Genomic DNA, 18497 nt, shown 5'->3' with positions numbered 1-18497 from the left:
CTCCAAAGGAACCACCACACATTTCTACAAGTTAGCCAATGGAAACGTTGTATTAGCTGCATTTGCGTTCTGCGCACTGATTTTTTCTGGATGCATTTTCATGCCCAAAGTTTGCGACAAACAACTCTAAATCAACCTGCTTTTGTGACACCACATCCAATCAAACTCCGCCAGCAGGCTGCCAAATGCAGTCTTAATTTTCAATGAGTAGGGTTTAAGTGTGCTTCATGAGAGACAGTGAAACGTAATTGCAATTTAAACCAAGCAGAAAAATCACTACAATAAGATACATATCAGAACGTACACCCTTTGTTTTTATTTTGATTTTGATTTAATGTGATTTTTTATAGTGCGAACATTACCCGAAGGTGTCAGAGCGCTTTACAAAAGAACCAGTTGCGATACATAAGGACTTAGGATTACATGCGTTACATAAAAGATACAAGCAGAAAACAATTGCAAATGTACAAGTTATAAAGTCACACAGGGAAGAGATATAAACAGAAATACATTGAAAATGTACAAGTAGTAAAGTCACACAGGGAAGAGACAAATAGAAAAAATTGCAAATGTACAGGCTGTAAAGTCACTCAAGGAAGAGATACAAATGGATACATTTTAAGAGTCACATAGGAATGGTAGAGAGTACAAAGGTCTACTGCGGTGGTTCCCAAAGTGTGTGCCGCGGCACCCCGGTGCGCCGGTAAAAAAATGGTGGGGAGCCACGGCCAACTGCCAATTAGGTCAAGGGAGCCACGGGTCAAAAAAGTTTGGGAGCCACTGCCTAATGCAAATAAAGACAGCAAATAGAAAGTAGGAAAATGTGAGTTACAAACCGCAGAGCCAGTGTGCTACGCAATCGGCAGAATACATTCCCAGGGACGTTTTCTGAATGTCCCCAAGATGTCTTTAGCAAACCAGACTGCTGTACTGTCTGGTAGGCTTTGACCTAAAAATGATGACTGCCATAGGTTTCCAGTCACATGGTTTGTTTTGAGATTTCCTTATGATAAAGCAGATCAACACAAATCTTAGGAACATGCCCTGGTCAGCAAGAGTACACTGTTCTTTGCCGAATTCACCCCAAAATGACTAACACCATGGTTTATTTATGAAGCAGAAAAACTGAGTTGTTTCTCACCCAGATCTGCCTCTGAAGTATTAAAAGTTGAGTTGTCCACATTGAGATTTAAATCGGTGGCCTGCAAGCCTCTCAGTGGGCACTTGGACTGTTAAACTACTGTGTCAACGAACAACCAAATGATTTACTTTACTAACTATTTTACTTGAATATTATCTAGTTGTGTGGATACGCAGCGATGGGCATGTTTGAGGCACTAGTAAGAGATAGCGGAACGACTTATGACAACATCTCTTCTAAATAAGACCAAATCTATCATGCTTCTTCACCTAATGGGACAACCATATTGAGTAACTCTAAGATGAGGGATGTAGTTCAGAAGTTGGTGGAAGCCTAAAAGAATGGTGTGATTTCTGCTCTTTGCAAAGTATTGCAGACATTTGGAAAGTGAACATGCATAGCATAGCATATTAATTATGAAGTAGGGCAACGAATGCGAACAGCACAGAAGTACGTAAACGCTTGTTCCAAGGATGAGGCTGGTGCAGCTCTTAGATAGACAAAATATTGAAAATAACTGTTCATACATAACTTTTTTATTTGGAAAACACCTATGCCCTGTGCCTTGAATACAGCAACTCAGGATTTTATGGAAATAACGTATAGCTGGGGCAGTCGTTTTAGTAGGCACCGAGCAAAACAGAGAGAGACCAATATACATACTTTATTTCAAGTATCATCTGGTTTATAAAGGGTGGAGTTACCGAGTTGGCGACACTAGCTAGAAAAGACCCTGGCTGAAGCTTGAGAAAGAGACAGCCATTGGAGAATACGATGTTTACTGTTTGACTAAAGTAGAAATCGGTGTCAAAAACAGTAATTCCACACATGTGACTTTTTTCTGACAAATCTGACTTTTCTAATACGAACAATTTACAGTTCGAAAACATAAAAACAGATAAGAGTAATTATATGCAGCTAGCACATTATACTGATTAATTTGAAAAGTAATATAATTCGAAAACGTCCCATCTCAAGGGACTGTCTGTCCGACTGCGGAACACGACAATCTCTTATATCAACGTGCGAAGTAAGTTTATTTTTAATTTCCTTCAGGTTTATAATAGTGTTAACAGCATTCCTACACTCCGTTCTTGATGAACATCGTATGAAGGTTATGCAGGTAACTTCCCATTTCAGTTTTACTGCACCTCCTTTGAGATTGAGACATTATGCGTGATGTCCATTTTTTTATTAGCTGGTTTATTGTTGCACTTAAAATAACCATCATAAATTCATTTTATGTTCGGAAAGCAGTCGCCAGAAACTTGTATTGCTCTTTTCAAAACGGCCATGAGGTTAGTGGCGCTGCAAGCTGGAAAGCAACTAGCTCCTCTAACCAGTTCGTATTTGATCCAGTTCAGTGTTAACTGTTTGTGCCTAGTTGCATAGACCTCGTGCCAAGAAAGTAAGGCTTGAAACAGTACTTTTAGAAGAACCTTAAAGAATGTTATAGGCTCATGAACAAGTGCTATGGCGGGAGCAGAAGGCAGGGGGAGTGGGAGAGGACAAGAAACAGTACCTCAGTCACATCTGGAGCAGCGGACGGGCACAGATTAACTTTAATCAATATGTGCTTGGTCTCTACTCCACCAAAATAACTGGAAAAAAGCATTTTGCATACATTGGCCAATTACAGAGGTGGTAAAGAAAAGTGACTTGAACAGTACAAATGGTAAGCAATGGGTGGGCTCCAAGCCCATTTCTGTAAACAAGAAGGTCTAGCAAGAGAGACGCATGCACTAGTGCATGCACTCACAGGCTCGACCCTAAGAAGGCACCTTAGGAAAAGAAAAAAAAAACACTGATCCGAGATTTTCTCTTTTTAGCGGCACCAGCCTTGGGTGCCTGAATGACTTATATTTAATTGAAACTCTTTTTGCTGATCAGCAAAGGCGATCATGTGGTTCTGATGCACTACATTCCCTAATTTAGGCCATCCCTAATTTAGGCGATCTCTACGCTATCTCAACAAGCGAAGCCATCTAGGATTGGGAATTGCTTCAGCCAGGGGCCCACCAACAGAGGTGTTTTTAGTTAGATGACTTGTCCTTGTCAGTTGCTCCAAGTGCCTCATTTCCGTCCCTAAATGCAGTCAGTGCAGCTAGGAGAATGCTGTTAGGAAGTTGCCTGCCATAAACAAGCATTGGGAACGCCAATATGGTTTTGCCTATGCAAGAGCTATTGACTTTGCCAATGAGTTTTAGCCAGGTTATACACCGGCTTGGCTAAAAGTTAGTGTCATAGAGGAGAGTGACATGGAGTGTCATAGAGTGGAATGGCAAAGAGTGGAGTGGAGTGTTGTAGAGTGAAGTGGCATAAAGTGTTCTGTATTGGAGTGGCATAGAGTGGGGTTGCGTAGAGTGCTGTACAGTTGAGTGACATAGAGTAGGGTGGACTGGTGTAGAGTGCATTGGCGTAGAGTGTTGCCGAGTATAGTGGCATAGAATGCAGTGGCATAGAGTGCACAAGCATAGAATTCAGAGGCATACATTGCAGTGTCGTAGAATGCAGTGGAGTAGAGTGCAGTGGTTCAGAGTAGAGTGGACTGGCATAAAGTTAAGTGGTGTAGAGTGCAGTGGAAAAGAGTGGCATAGAGTGCAGTGGCGCAGAGTAGTGAAGAGTAGAATGGCATAGAGTGATACAGAGTAGAGTATAGTGCTGTAGAGTGCAGTGGCATAGAGTGGAGTGCTACGCAGTGCAGTGGCATAGATTGCAATAATGCACAGTAGAGTGGTGTAGACTGCAGTAGCACAGAGCGCATTGGCATAGAATGCAGCAGAGTAGAGTGATGTAGAGTTTAGTCTCATAGAGTGCAGTGTTGCAGAGTAAAGTGTTGTAGATTGCAGTGGTGTAGACTGGCATAGAGTGCATTGATGTAAAGTACAGTGGCTTACAGTAGAGTGATATTGAGTAGAATGGTGTGGAGTGGAGTGGTGCAGAGTAGAGCGCAGTGACGTAGAGTTCATTGGCATAGAGTGGACTGGTCTAGAGTGCATTGGCATAGAGTGTTGCAGAGTATAGTGGCGTAGAGTGAAGTGGCATAGAATTCAGCACCATACAATGCATTGTCGAACAATTCAGTGGCATAGGTTAGAGTGGTACATAGTGGAGTGCAGTGGCGTAGGGTATAGTGATGCAGAGTAGAGTAGAATGTCGTAGAATAGAGTGACAGAGAGTTCATTGGCGTAGACTGGTACAGTTGCGTAGAATGGAGTACTGCAGAGTGCAGTGGCATGGACTAGAGTGATGCAAAGTAGATTAGAGCACAATGGCATAGAATGCAGCAGTACAGCGTAGAGTGCCGTAGAGTACAGTTGTGTAGAGTATATTGGCATAGAGAGGAGTGGTGTAGTGTACAGTGATGCAGAGTAGAGTGCAGTGGTTTAGAGCAGGGTGGTGTAGTGTAGATTGTTTCAGAGCTGAGTGGAGTATGTAGGGTAGAGTGCAGTGGGATGGAGTATAATGGCTTAGAGTGTATTGCGTAGAGTAAAGAGGCGTAGACTGCAGTGTCATGGAGTACAGTGGTGCAAAGTAGATTAGAGAGGCATACAGTGGATTGGCGTAGAGTGCAGGGGCATAGAGTTGAGTGGTTCAGAATAGAGTCCATTGGCACAGGGTGTATTGGGATAGAGTGCAGTGGCATAGAGTACAGTGTTGCAGAGTGGCGTAAAGTGGAGTGCCGTAGAGTAGAGTTGTGCAGAGTAGAATGGAGAGGCCTAGACTGGAGTGGTATAGAGTGCAGTGGCAAAGAGTTCAGTGGTGTAGTGTAGCGTGGCTTAGAGTGCATTGGCATATAGTAGAGTGGTACAGAGTAGAGTATAGAGGCGTAGAGTGGAGTAGAGTACAATGGCACGGAGTGTAGTGGTTCAGAGTAAAGGAAAGTGGCGTGGAGTGATGCAGAGTTGAGTAGAGTGGCGTAGAGGGAAGTATGTATAGTGTGGTAGCACACTGACATTACAGACAACACATTTTCAATTTAAATGACTATTACATTTGCACAGACATACAGTTTTACTAATTAAGCTATACAGTTTACAAATACTTCAACAGTTCATTTGTGTGCTAGAAAAAAATCATTCCTACCCCTAGTATCCAGCAAGATTGGCGCATGAATCCTCTCACTTTCAAGTCACAGAAAGAAAAGTGAAAACCATTCTCTCTCTGGAGACAGAACCTGACATTTGACCTCTGTCTTTAAATGCACAGCAAATGTGACAAGATAAGAACAAGATTTGCAGGCCTGTTTACAGAAAGGAGCATTCCTGGATGAATACCACAAGAGGTAGTGTGAAAAGCTTTGCTCCTTGGGAGGGACACATTCACTCTGGACTGTCTAAAAACAAAGCCAGAAAATTGAAAGGCAGAAAATGTGAATTACTAAGCCAATGGTAAGCAATGGGTGGACTGCATTCACAGGTAAGCTTTGTGAATGTCCCCAAGATGTCTTTAGCAAACCAGACAGCTACACTGTCTGGTAGGCTTCGACTAAAAAAGGCTTAATATTAGCAGAGAAGCACCATGGGCTGCATTTTGAAAAGGTTGCACTGTCCCTGTTTGCACCTCTGTGCACCTTTAAGGTAGGATATTAGTAAAAGGCAAGGCAATTGTTCAAACCAGGCGTTGGTCTTTCACAGTGCAGGCAGCACCTGGCCTGCGCATGTAAGGGGGGCCGAGACCTCCCTACAGGCAGGTGCAGTGAGTGACTGCACCCACCTGCAGAGTGTGTCATGGTCCCCTATGTGGCAGTCAGCGTGCCTCCTGACGGCCTCTTTGTCTCTGCTCCTGCATACATAATAAGGAGTAGGTGCAGATGCAAATTGTTTCCCTTATTTGCCTGTGGCCACACCCCCATGCAAATGAGGAAATGTCCCCATAAGATAGTGCCACCACTATCTGTAATACAGAAGAGGCCACACAAGTATCTGCAACCCATTCTATAACACCAACGTGTTCCGGGGGTGCAGAAAAAGGGTGCACTCACCCATCGTGTCCCCAGGGAACTATTTGTAATATAGCATCAGATGTGCTGTACGGTGCTTTACACAGACCTACATCCACAACCTGACCCCTCTGCATTTGTTTATATTTGTGTGTGTGGAGGTTTGGTGTAAGATACAACTGGAACATGGCTTTATAATAAGCTTCCCTGTGGGTTATACAACCGCGCTCCCTGAGTCTACCAAAGTGGAGACTGCCCTTTTCATCCTCTTGTTTCTCTACTAAGGCCCTGATAATAAGGGCGGTGGAATGAGGTTATGTATTTATTGCACCTGTTAAGGATTGATCGCCTGACATGAGGTATTCACTGGGTGAGAAACATACCTCCTGTTTTGAGTTTTGAATCTGAAAAGGAGGCATACCATGCAGATTCAGTATTTCTTTCACTGATGTGTGCGGTTGTTGCCTTTTACTAGCCTTTTCCCCTAATGGATTTCACCAGGTTTTACCCCGGGGAAATCTGTCAGGGGAAAATAGTGAGGGAGGAAGTGGGCAGAAATTAACACACAACTCTGAATTCCAGTGGCTGGGCAAACAGAATTTTGTGCAGGGACTGGTATTTGACTCCCATTCTTGATCAGGGACTGAATTATTTCCCGAAGAGTGTGGCACACCCACTTGTGTCTTGGAATCTCCTCAGATAGGATCCTGGGGATGTGATCAGTCTCCTGCTCTTTATAGTAAATTTTTCGAATGATGTGGATGGCCTGACAGCAAATTTTATTTGTTAGGGTGCAGTACCCAATGCCTCAGTTGTAGATAATGGAACCGTTCCTGTTCAGGGCCTTGATATTCAGCTTACATTGTTCTAACAACGTAATTTTTCCATTTTAAAACATATCCTCTAGTATTCTGCTGTGTCCTTGCCTCTAGAACTTGGCTGGTGAGAAGTGAGAATACAAATTTTACAGGTGGTCAAGGTGACGGGTTTGAACACAATCCTATCTACCCCTACAAATAACAATTTGATCCAACGTTATCATCACTTTTGTGATTCCACTTTTGTACAAGTTCTGAAATGATATTCTACAAAGTAGCCATATCTGTTCCTACAGGGACCACCCAGCCAGCTTGTGGTCTATGTTTACCGCTTTCTTGTCTGATTCCTTGCTAACCGATTCTTTCAGTTTCCTTAAATGGACAGCCAGGCAGTCCTTCAAAATATCTGGGCAAGGCAAGGCTCCCGCGTCTTTAGGTGGCCTCAGCACCTTCATAGCTGTTATTGCCTTTCCTCCTGCTGAAAGAAACGGTGCCAGTTCTTTTTGTAGCTCAATAAATTCAGATCTTCAGGATGGAAATCAGAAAGGCTCCGAAGAGATATAGTAAATGTGACAGAATGTTCATTTTATAAAATGTATTCATAATAATACATATGGCTTCCATTTTTCAAATCTGTTACACTTACCTACTTAAATCTCATCAGTTGGTTAACCAAATCAGTGACAAAAATACCCAAATATTTAAATGGCTTATCTGTCAATGTTAATGGCATGCACAGCTTCAGAACTGAGGTTATTGCGGGAGCATCCAAGATACTTAACAGTTTGCATTTGTCTAGATTTTTATAACTTTGCTTCTCGTTCAGAATAAGCTACTTCTTTTAAATTTCGTGGGGAAGATATTTCAGAGTTGATCATTGTTAACAGAATGTTGTCTGAAAATAAGTAAATCTTATGGAAATTGTCAGTGAGTGTAATTCTTTCATATCCTTGTTGCGAATGGTTCAATTAATAAGGTGAAAGGGATGACCTTTACTTTTTATATAAGCCCCCAATCTGCTTTGCATTAATTTATGGTTTAATAGCCTGCATCAACCCCGCTGAAGCTTTTACTGATCCCTGCTCTGTTTTCCCCCCGTAGGGCTCCCACCCCTGTGTCCTTTACTTCCAATCACTTTAAAGGCATGCCAAGCAGTGGATGTGGTTGAGTGACTTGCTATTATGCCATGTTTGTCCCTATACTGACTCTCACCTCTGAAACAAAATATGGACTTCTTCTAATATGCGTCATGTTTTGGGAGTGCAAGATGTTGAGTCCCACTCCAGTGCAGGGGCCAAAGGTTTTCCGTGCAAGCCTGTTGCCAATTTCAGGGGTTACCAAATATTAAAGTTGCTTAGTCTTGATTCTACCTCATGTTTCCTTCTTTCACTACCCTACACTTCCTTTCACTTTATCTCACGTTTGAAAGCTCTGTTTCATCCTTCATTTCTTCCTTGATCACTATTTTCCAATCTTCTTCCTCCTTGTTTTTCCTTTTTTTGCTTTTGCCCTTCCTGCACTCGGTCAAAGTCTGATGTTGCAAAATAAATCCAAGGCACCAACTGAAAAATGTACTGGGGCCCATCACCTATAGCTACTGGCCCACGTTAAGCACTGCATTTGCATTTGCAGTTTCTGGCGCTCTGCATGATTAGATGCAGGCGCCCAGTATTTTTTACTTTGCTGTCGTATTTTATTGCTTAGAACGCTGTGGGCTTACCATCTGTGTGGCTGCACTCGCCCCGGTCCATCGCGGCTCCTCTGCCGTTGCGTGAAGGGCGGCTCTTCCCCCGCGGCTCTCTATGCCTGCCGGGTGGAAAGCGGGCGCCATCTTGGGGGAGCCTGAAGGACACTGAGACCAGAGTTAGCGGTCTAGTTGTCCGAGGCTCTTCCGTATAAAGTGCACATGGGTAACCGGACGCGCAGCGGACGAGCGCAGCGGGCGCGACGGAGGCGCGCCGAAGTTGCGCCTAAGTTAAGCCCGTCTGCGCCCGTCCGTGGCCGGCCGGGGCTAGGGGCACATCATCATGCTCGCACTCTTAATTATTCTGCCTCACAGTTGTGCTCCCTTCAGGGTTCTTGGCCACTCCAGCCCGCGACGTTGCTACGGGCCAAGGCACTTGGCGTAGCCCGACCCTTGCCCTCGTCCTCCCTCCCCGATTCCCTACCTTCCCTGTCCTCTTTTCCTTTGGTTCCATCCCCCTCCCCCCCTTCCTCCACTTCCCCTTCCACCATCTCGGCCTTCCTTTTGAACACTAGGTCTGCAGTCAAGCACCAACTTGAGTTATTTAATTTTTTGGACTCTAATAAACCGGACCTCCTGTTTCTGACTGAAACATGGTTTCGTTCAGACTCCCTGCCAAGCGTCCTTGCAGCTCTACCGGCCCCCTACTTCTTACTCCGCGCTGACCGCCCTGAGGGCAAGCTGGGTGGCGGGGTTGCCTTGATCGCTCGCAAAGGACTCCACTTTCAGATGCTTCTCTCTCCTACGATTCCGGCAGCGGATTGCCTGGTTGTGCGTTCCGCTTCTTTCCTGGCCCCCATTACGTGTGTCCTAGTTTACCGACCGCCCCAGCCTAGCCCCTGTTTTATCCCCGCTATCCAGGACTTACTAGCCACTTTGGTAGTCAACAATGCATCAGTTTTAGTTCTGGGAGATTTTAATTTTTGGCCCAATGACCCCGCAGAAGACAATATGTCTAGACATTTTACCCAGCTTCTTCTTAGCCTTAACTTTGTTTCACAGGTTCACACCCCCACCCACTCTCGAGGTCATACCCTGGACCAAATTTGGACTTTAAACATCCCAGTCTCTGCCCCCACTGTTATGCCTTGCATGTGGTCCGACCATTTCTTAATTTCTTTTTTTTTGGACCTTAGTCTTACCAAAACTCCCTCCTTTCCCAGAAACACCTGGGCAAGGAACTGGTATAGAGTAGATATCCCTTCCCTGTGTGGTTCGTTGACAACTTCTTGCCCGGACTTAGCTGCTTGGCCGTGTCATCCCAAATAGCCTCCCTTGATCGCTGGCTCTCGAGGGCCTGCGACCAAGTAGCCCCCATGAAGCGCATCACAGTCAGACGTGCTCATGATGCGAACAAGTGGTTTAGTTCTGGCCTCAAAGCCAAAAAACTTGAGGTGCGACAAGCCGAGTGAGCCTGGAGGCTCGCCTACTGTCCCATTCGCAAGCAATGCTATACTTCTACTCTTAGCGAATACAAAAGAGATATTCTTGCCGCCAAGACCGAATATTTCTCCGGGCGAATCCTGGCTGCTGAGAGTCAGCCAAGAGAAATCTTTGCTACTGTTCGTGAGCTGGCCTCATCTGACAGGACATCGTCAAAAATTCCCCCTTCCCAGGACCTCTGCGACTCTCTCAATGAGTTTTTCATTGAGAAAGTCGCCCTCATCAAGGCCAATGTCCCCCCCCCCCCCCCCTTCCCCCACTTTCAGCGACCTCCAACCGCCATCCAATAGGTCTGCTCTCACTCACATTCCTCTATTGACCAGTGAATATTTACTCCCTTTTCTCAGCCGTGTCAAATCTGGCTCCCCTGCTGACATTTGCCCAGCTCACATTTTGCGCCAGATTTTTTCAGATTGTCATTCGCCTCCCCTTACCCTCTTGAACGATTCCCTCACTATGGGCGTTGTCCCTGTCCCCTTCCAATCCGCCACCATCATCCCCATCTTAAAAAAACCCGGGGCTGACCCCGCTTCCCCGGCAAACTACCGTCCCATCTCACTTCTTCCTTTTTTGGGTAAGGTCCTTGAGTCGTACGTCACTCAGGTACTCGGCTCCTTTGTGGAGGAAAGCGGTTATCTTGCACCTTGCCAGGCGGGCTTTCGCCCTCGGCATTCCACCGAGAAGGTGGTCATTTCGGTCATGAATCAGCTTCGGGAGGGGCTGGACACTAACATTCCTCAGGCTCTTGTCCTCCTTGACTTGTCCGCCGCCTTTGACACGGTTGATCATTCTATTCTTCTTTCCCGTGTCAAGGCGGAGGGCATGGGGGGCCCAATATTGGCCTGGCTCAGCTCCTTCCTGAGTGACCGTACCCAGGCCGTCCATTTGGCCGACTTCTCTGCCCTCCCCCGTAAGGTGCAGTGTGGGTCCCCCAGGGGTCCTCCCTTTCCCCCTTATTGTTTAACCTTTATATTTTCCCTCTTGTTTTTGCCCTGCAGCAGATGGAGGTCACGGTGTATAACTACACCGATGACCTCCAACTCATTTTTAATTTGTCCCCTTCCTCAGCAGGCATTCACAGCTTCCAATCGGTCATGTTGTTTACCCGGGATTGGATGAATTCCAACCACCTCAAACTCAACCCGGATAAGACAGAGTTGGTCCTGACCGGTGACAGTCACAACCCCTGGTCCCCTTCCTTCTGGCCCCCCCTCCCTAGGCCCCTCTCCCTCTCCTTCACACTCAGTCAAAACCCTTGGGATCACACTTAACCAACATCTTACACTTCACTCCCACATTAGTTCTGTTGTCTCTTCGTATTTTTTTACTTTGCGTATTATCCGGAAAATCTCCCGTTTCTTTTCCCTTCCTGCACTCAAGCTGATTTTAATAGCGATGGTCCTGTCTCGGATCGATTATGGGAACATTATATACAACGGGGTTCCCGCTTACGCCCTCCAGCGCCTCCAGCTAGTGCAGAACCAGGCCGCCCGCCTGGTATACAGCCTTCCCAAGTTCCACCACTCCTCCCCCCTACTCAAATCACTACACTGGTTACCCATCAAACAGCGGGCTCTTTTTAAGCTGGGTTGCCTGACTTTTCAGGCGCGTGCAGGCACAGCCCCTGTCTTTATTTCCTCTGCTATTAAAGCCTACTGCCCCACTAGAGACCTGCGCTCTTCTTCCAAATCCCTTCTTTCAATCCCCCGCTTCAAGAAAAGCAGATCCGGTGGTTTGAAATTTTCTGTTCTCGCCCCCACCGTCTGGAACACACTTCCGCCCCCAATTAGATCTTCCGACTCCTATATGGAGTTTCGTAGGGCTCTTATTTCCTTTCTGTTCCAGCAAGCCTTCTCTCCTTAGCCCTCTGTACTCCCGGCACTAGTATCCCCCAGCGCCAAGAAACCGCATGGTGTATGCGCGCTTTATAAATTCTTTTAAATTCAAATTCACTGTTCCATGCCTGCCCTGCCACTGCACAGTAGGGTTCTGGGTTCCAATCACTTTTCTGGCAGGGAAGGGTTTTGTGCCCTGCTATCCTCTGTCATTACTGGACTGAGCAGGGGCTGGGTTCTGCCCCCTTCTGCTGTGTCCTAGCAGTTCAGTGAGGTAGGTCCAGCTCCTTTTTGTTTTCATATCCTACCTAAGCAGAGTTCTGGCTCCTACTCCTTTCAGCCCTTTCTAGGCATGGCATAGTGCTGGATTCTGATCGCTCTAGTTTGGTTTGCATTTAGTGGCAGAATTGTATAATTCTCCAGTTCTCGTTCTTGCCATTCATGAGCCTCCAGGATAGTCCCAACGTCATTGTGCTATATTCACAAAGCATTGTTGACAATACCTATCTCTTGCATTGATCCCTGCATGGCTATTCTGCAACATCCCATTGTTCTAAGGCCTCCTAATCACTGTAGATAAATAATGTTGCTTAAACATTTTATTTTTGCAATGTGTGAATCTCAGTTTACTTAAATCCATACCTGATGAAGACTTGTACCTGCTTTTCCTTTCTCAATAATGACACTTGATTGAGGAAAGAAGAACCGTTTTCACCTTTTATGGATTCTCCTGATGTGAAAGTGAAAGAGAGCAGCACTGGTCTCGAGAAAGGTAAGCCCAGAATTGTTGCTATTCTTTTGACAGTCTGTAGGCAGTCTGTCCTTGAGGCTATATGTATATTTTAGTGCTGGACAACAGGCAGTCACTCCTCGATATTAGAGAGGTTCAAGTGTATGATTGCGTATCCACAGCAGTGACTGCGCCTCAGGTATGTCACAAACGTACCCTTGAGTTGGACTCTGTGTGATTGTTTCTCAGCTGATAGGTTACAGCTCTACACTTGTGTTGGACTGTGTAATAGCCCCTTACCTAAGAAAGGTTACACGTGCATTTGTATGGCGCATTCTTGCCATTTGTATGGTCCTGATGTGCTTTTAGAACCAGTACAACATTTTCGGTCCTCGGAATTATGATGATCTGAGTGACAATGGACTGTTAATTGGGTATTTGGTTGCGTTGCATGCTGAATTGTATTGGATAGCGGTTATTAGGATAAATCAATTCATGTATTGGTTAAGATGGGTTGTATTGTAAAGTGGCCAGCTTGATCCTTTTATAAGTGTTTGTCACATCAGTGCATATGTGAAAGTAGTAAGTTTAATTTAACTTGTCCCCCGTAGTTTAGTAGAATAATGCTAAATGGATGTTCTGTTGAAGTGGCAATCATTAGCTATGTATATAAGTTAAAGCCATGTTATATGTGCGATGGTGCCAGGCTTTGTGTCTAATGGGTATTGCTAAAGTGGATTGACTGTAACCTAATCTAGAGGTTCGGTTGATAGTAAATGCTACTCAACAAGACGTCTTGGCCTATTGCGCTGTGTCGATGTGGAAGTAACTCTTTATCTTGATGTGGTGTTGAAATGAGAAGAACTTCACCAACAAGATTGCTTGGAGCTTTGTTGTGCAGGTGTAAGTTCCAGAAGTTGCGTCTGACGAGTGCTGTTGTATTGATTTCGAAATCTTGCTGAGTAGGATCTATTTAATGTCTGGTGAATCAATTGGGGCGAAAGATAAGAAGCAAGGGTGCCCAAGGCTCCTACTCTACACAAGTTCATCATTTCTGACTCTGGTGAGATAACTGTGAGGACGGCTGGTGGCACCGACCTTGCTTAGGGTCGTACAAATAGCTGACAGCATAGGGTGTATGGATATAGCCAGTTGTGAGGGGGGTAATTTCTGCTTTTACTCTTGGGGAAAAAATACTCCTATATCTATCTTCTAGAAGGAGCTTGGCTTGTGTTTGGTATAAATTATACCAATACTAGCTTGCTTTGCTACAGCCCCAAAGGGAGGATAGCAGATACAAGGAAGGAGCAGAGATGACAAAGAGATGGAAAGGTAAAAAGAGGAGAAATTAAACCGTAGATGAGGCGAATGCACTAGGAAGTGGAGGAAGGGGGCTTTTGGAGTGAAAGGAAATCACAGAGGAAGGGGAAAGTGTAGAGGTTAATGGTGCAGGGAGGGAAAGAGGTCATGGGAGAGGAATAGTGGGGAAAAGCTAGACAAGCAGTGGCTGATCATAGAATGAGGAATGAGGAAAATTTGGGGAGGGGCTTCCTACCATTGGAAGTCCGGAAATTAGCATTTGAGTCATGGGATGAGCGCCCGAAAAAAATGACTGCGTAAAAGTAGAGGATACATGAAAGGAAAACAGATTGAGTCTTCTACGTATAGAGTGTTATTGCATCATCACATTTTTGTATTTTTAATAGTTGCGAGAACAACAGTTTGATAGGTTCCAAAGGACTGGCTTTAGAGTCCCAATCCAGTGGTTAATTTGTGAAAAAACATAAATGCCGGGACTCTTGTCAGGAGACAGCTTGCACCAGCCCATATCTCCTGTTTGCGCCGCATAAAACAGAACCAACTACTAACTATAAAAGTGATGAGAGGAGGTGGCGTAATGGCCAGAACTGCAGGCTTAAGAGCTTGGGAACCAGATTGGATTCTCAGCGTCGGCTCAACACCCTGTGATTCTGGGCAAATCGCTTAATCTCCCCTTAGATTAATGTGTTCTTAACTGGTGCTCATGAAAAGTGCTGGAGTTGATGATTAAGTGCCGGTGCTGAGCACCGGAAACCACCAGCTCAAATTAAGCACTGGCCTCATCTGTCCTCCCTGAAAATAGTAATCAAGTGTCCTGAGAAAGTTAAAGGCTATTTTAAGTTAACAAATATAATATTTGCTCCTTTGTGAAGTGGTTCCCTCTAGCAGCAAACGTTGGCAGCTGCTTATGATAAGAGTTGCTTGTAAGAGGAATACAATGGTTTTCTTTTTATCTTTTAGCGTTGCTTTTACAGGCAGGTTGTTGTAGACTTGTTCACTGATGTGTGTTGCATCGCTTGGGCTAAAGTTCTAGTTAAAAGATATGTTGGACCACTGGATGTTGTTGTGGGTCAGATAAATTATTATGGTACTTAATTAATCCTGCATAAAATATTGTGCATCATACGTTTCAATATGATATTTTTTCAAAATTGCCTACTTTTTCCATAGTAACTTGTTTATAATAGATGCTAGATTATCCAGAAATGTGTTTTTGTACTTCTTCTTTCATTCGAGGTGCTATTGGTGTGCTTGTGTGGACTAGTATGCTCTTCCTTTCAAGCATATCATTTGAATCATATACTACTTTCACAGTGGTACGCCTTGGAAGATTATTGCTGCAAGGTTGTCTTTGAAATGTTGTTATAAATAAGTATTCTGCGCTTTGCAGTAGGACCCCCTTGTGAGATTATGCTAGATTAAGACAGTCATGTTCTCTCAGCATGTGTTTAGGAATGTCAGAGACTACTGCAGAGGGATTTGTTCTCAGTACGTGCAGTCCCTGGTAAGGCACTGATAGTACAAGATGATCTGATCTCCCAGTCCCTAGGCCTTGATGAGACACTGGCACTAGGTGATCTACTTTTGGTACCTGCATTCCTAGGTATGACTCTAATAGAATAGTGCACCGTGTTATACTTTCTTAATACTTCTAGCCTTTCTTAAACCCGTTACATAGATTACCACAGAGATGTAAACATTTTAGTCTTCTCCATGCCCAATAAACTGTCTGATAATCTTGTCCAAGTAATCACCCCCACCCCCGCCCCCATTCTCTGCCTGTGTTAAATAAGATCATTGGTAAGGAATGGAAAGAGTGACACACTCTCACAAGACACTGGTGTTCACTGCGAAGGATGCTTCATTTTCAATAATATATTTTGATTTTTTTGTTGTTTAATAGAGAATGAAATTATAACATTCAGCATGAATGATGAAGGCAATGTCTACTGCACGGACCACGATGACAGTATGAGAAAAGAAAGTATTGACAGTCTTAGAAGTAAGTAAATGGTGATCAGCCACTTTGCACAGGAAAAGTTACAGTGTCATGGTTCCAAGTCCTGAGAAGGCACTTGCAGAGGCAGTGCCACTTATGCCGTCCAATTACATAGTTGATCATGGATAGAGGCTGTGTAGTGTCCCTTCTGTCATCACTATGTACCTTTAATCACTTGTATGCATTGTGCTGTGTCCCTGATATCTTCTGTGTGTATTAACAATTATGTCGGAGCCATGTTCTGCCCCGTCTGTCCTCTGTATGCACCCTCACTCACTGCTGGGTTGTCTCTCCCACCACCTCGCTCCCGTCACTGCCTGCACTTCCCCACCCCATTGCTATACATAGCTTGTTTTATATGGTGCCAAGTCGACCAGTAGGACTTGTCCTGCTTTACATGAGTGCCAGTTACATTAAACAAGTGCATATTAATTTTTACAGGCACTGAGACATTAACCCCCAGATGCATCAAGCATCCATTTTGCGATTTCTTATTAGCGAAAAATAAGGAATCGCTAATAAGGAATAGCAAAATGCTATGCAAGAAGAACTCGCTCAAAAAATAGCGAATACTTAAAATTCCTTAATAGTCTCAATTAAGGAATACCTCCCCATTCATTCCTATGGGCCTAGAGGCCCATAGGAATGAATGGGAAGACATTCTCAATTTGCGAATCGCAATTAGCGAATCCCAAATTAAGAATGCGATTTCAAGGGTGCAGGGGTGTCCAAAGGACACCCTGTTGCACCCCTGAAATTGATCTGTGCACATGTGTTGCACACACAGATGCCGTTAAGGCATGTGTGTGCGCAACATGAAACTTTGAAAAATGCACAAAAATGCATTTTTCAAAGTTTTGGCAAATTACCATGAAGTTGAACTCATGGTAATTTGCCACTCCTATTAGCGAAATCGCTAATTTTTTAACTTTGATACATTGCATTTAAGGAATCTCAATTTGAGATTCCTTAAATGCAAGTAATCACAATTTAGCGAATTCTTAATTTGCGATTTTTGCATTTGGGATGATGCATCCCAAATGCAAAAATACCGGTCGCAAAGGGGCAGATTCTCAGAATCTGCCCCTTTGCGAGCGGATTTTACCTTGGTGCATCTGGACCTATGTAATTTGCCCAGAACCAGAGGATGTTGATCCGGCGCTGAGATTCGAACTTGGTTCCCCAGGTCCAAAGTCAGCAGCTCTGGCTGTAACACCCCAGCCTCTCCATGCTCAGTGTTCTAGCTAGCTAAACTTGGACACGCTGATAACTGCAATGGGCATTTGCTCAAAAATATAAACTGCATATTAAATATAGGGAAAATAAAATGTTTATCTTGTTTGGAAGTGCATAGCTTTTTTGTCCTCATAACCACCATATAGACAAAGTACCGAAAGGAATTTACAGAGAGCAGCTGTCTCAGTTTATCTGGAAAACTGGAAGGGACACGAATCTTGTGGAGGCCATCTATCCCTTAGCTGTCAACTGTATTCCAGGAAGGCACAGAGTCCGTGATTTACCAATCTGCGGCAAACCTTAGGGTAGTTTAGCAGCCAAATGGGGCCGGGCATGAACCGGATAACGGCTGTTCCACAGGTGCAAGATTTAGAAGCACCGTAGGAGATCAATCATTGGACCCGGGGAAAAAAAAAACCGGATGAATCAATGAAGCCAAGATAGTAGATACCAGAACGCCCTTTTACTCTGATTACCAGATCTAGCCAGATCCGTACATGAGGTCTGCAAGACTGAAGTTTGCCAATCTCCAAAAGTAGGAGGTGAAGAGTCTTTCCATTTCCTGCAGATCTCCCTTCTTGCAAGCAGGATTGCATAAAAGACTAGACATCTGGCTGGGTTTTGTACGCCTTCTAGAACACCAAATACTACTAGGGGCAGATCTATGGTGACAAGTCTTCCCAATGACTCTGTGAGGGAATTACTGATTTCCTCCCAAATGTGGCTAACTGGGGGCATTCAAAAAACATATGTGTATCTGATGCAGCAATCAACCCACATTTAGCACAAGACACTGACTCTCCTCCTGCAAATTTAGATAACCTAAGAGGGGAATAGTATGCCCTATGCAGGGTAAAGATATGATTTCTGCGAAGCCAGGACGGCTTAACAATGTTCCACAAAAGTTCAAAAGAAGTCATCCGAAGATCTTGTAGATTCAGGTCCGTCAAAACAGAGCCCCATAACGACTCCGGCAGGACAAAGTCCCCATCCGACTCCTCCAGAATGAGATTATACCACTTGGACACTTCTTTTTTAACTGGACCCAAGATTACTAAATCAGAGACAAATGGGCTATGCCCTCCAAGTTTGAATTTATTCCTGTTAGCGGGAGAGGTTTTATAGGCTACAGTCCAACTGAGAATCTGTAAGTATTTAAATCGTGAAAGATAGGGGCCAACCTTAGCTTGCAGATGTTCCCACAAGAGTAAATCCCCCTCATAAAAGAGGTCTCCCCAAACTTCCAGGCCTTCCTCTCTCAAAGGGATAGCTAGACTGTCTTCAAGCCA

At 44.5% G+C, this 18497-nt stretch overlaps 1 protein-coding gene across 2 annotated transcripts in view; it reads left to right on the top strand.

Annotated features, from left to right (window-relative positions):
• The window catches only part of LOC147747976 (uncharacterized), a 152967-nt gene that overhangs the window by 51174 nt on the left and 83296 nt on the right, over positions 1-18497 (top strand). The window contains exons 5-6 of one of the 2 annotated variants that reach the window (XM_086957454.1): positions 12624-12695; positions 15877-15975. In XM_086957454.1, coding sequence (XP_086813580.1) covers positions 12624-12695; positions 15877-15975 — 171 coding nt within the window. The remainder of the gene's footprint in view (positions 1-12623; positions 12696-15876; positions 15976-18497) is intronic. The other variant, XM_086957463.1, reaches the window with a different exon arrangement.

This window comes from Lissotriton vulgaris, chromosome 1_1, assembly GCF_964263255.1.
Source record: "Lissotriton vulgaris chromosome 1_1, aLisVul1.2, whole genome shotgun sequence".
Lineage (NCBI taxonomy): Eukaryota > Metazoa > Chordata > Amphibia > Caudata > Salamandridae > Lissotriton > Lissotriton vulgaris.
Note: the sequence above shows the minus strand (reverse complement) of the source record. Positions and strands in the feature narration are given on the sequence as shown.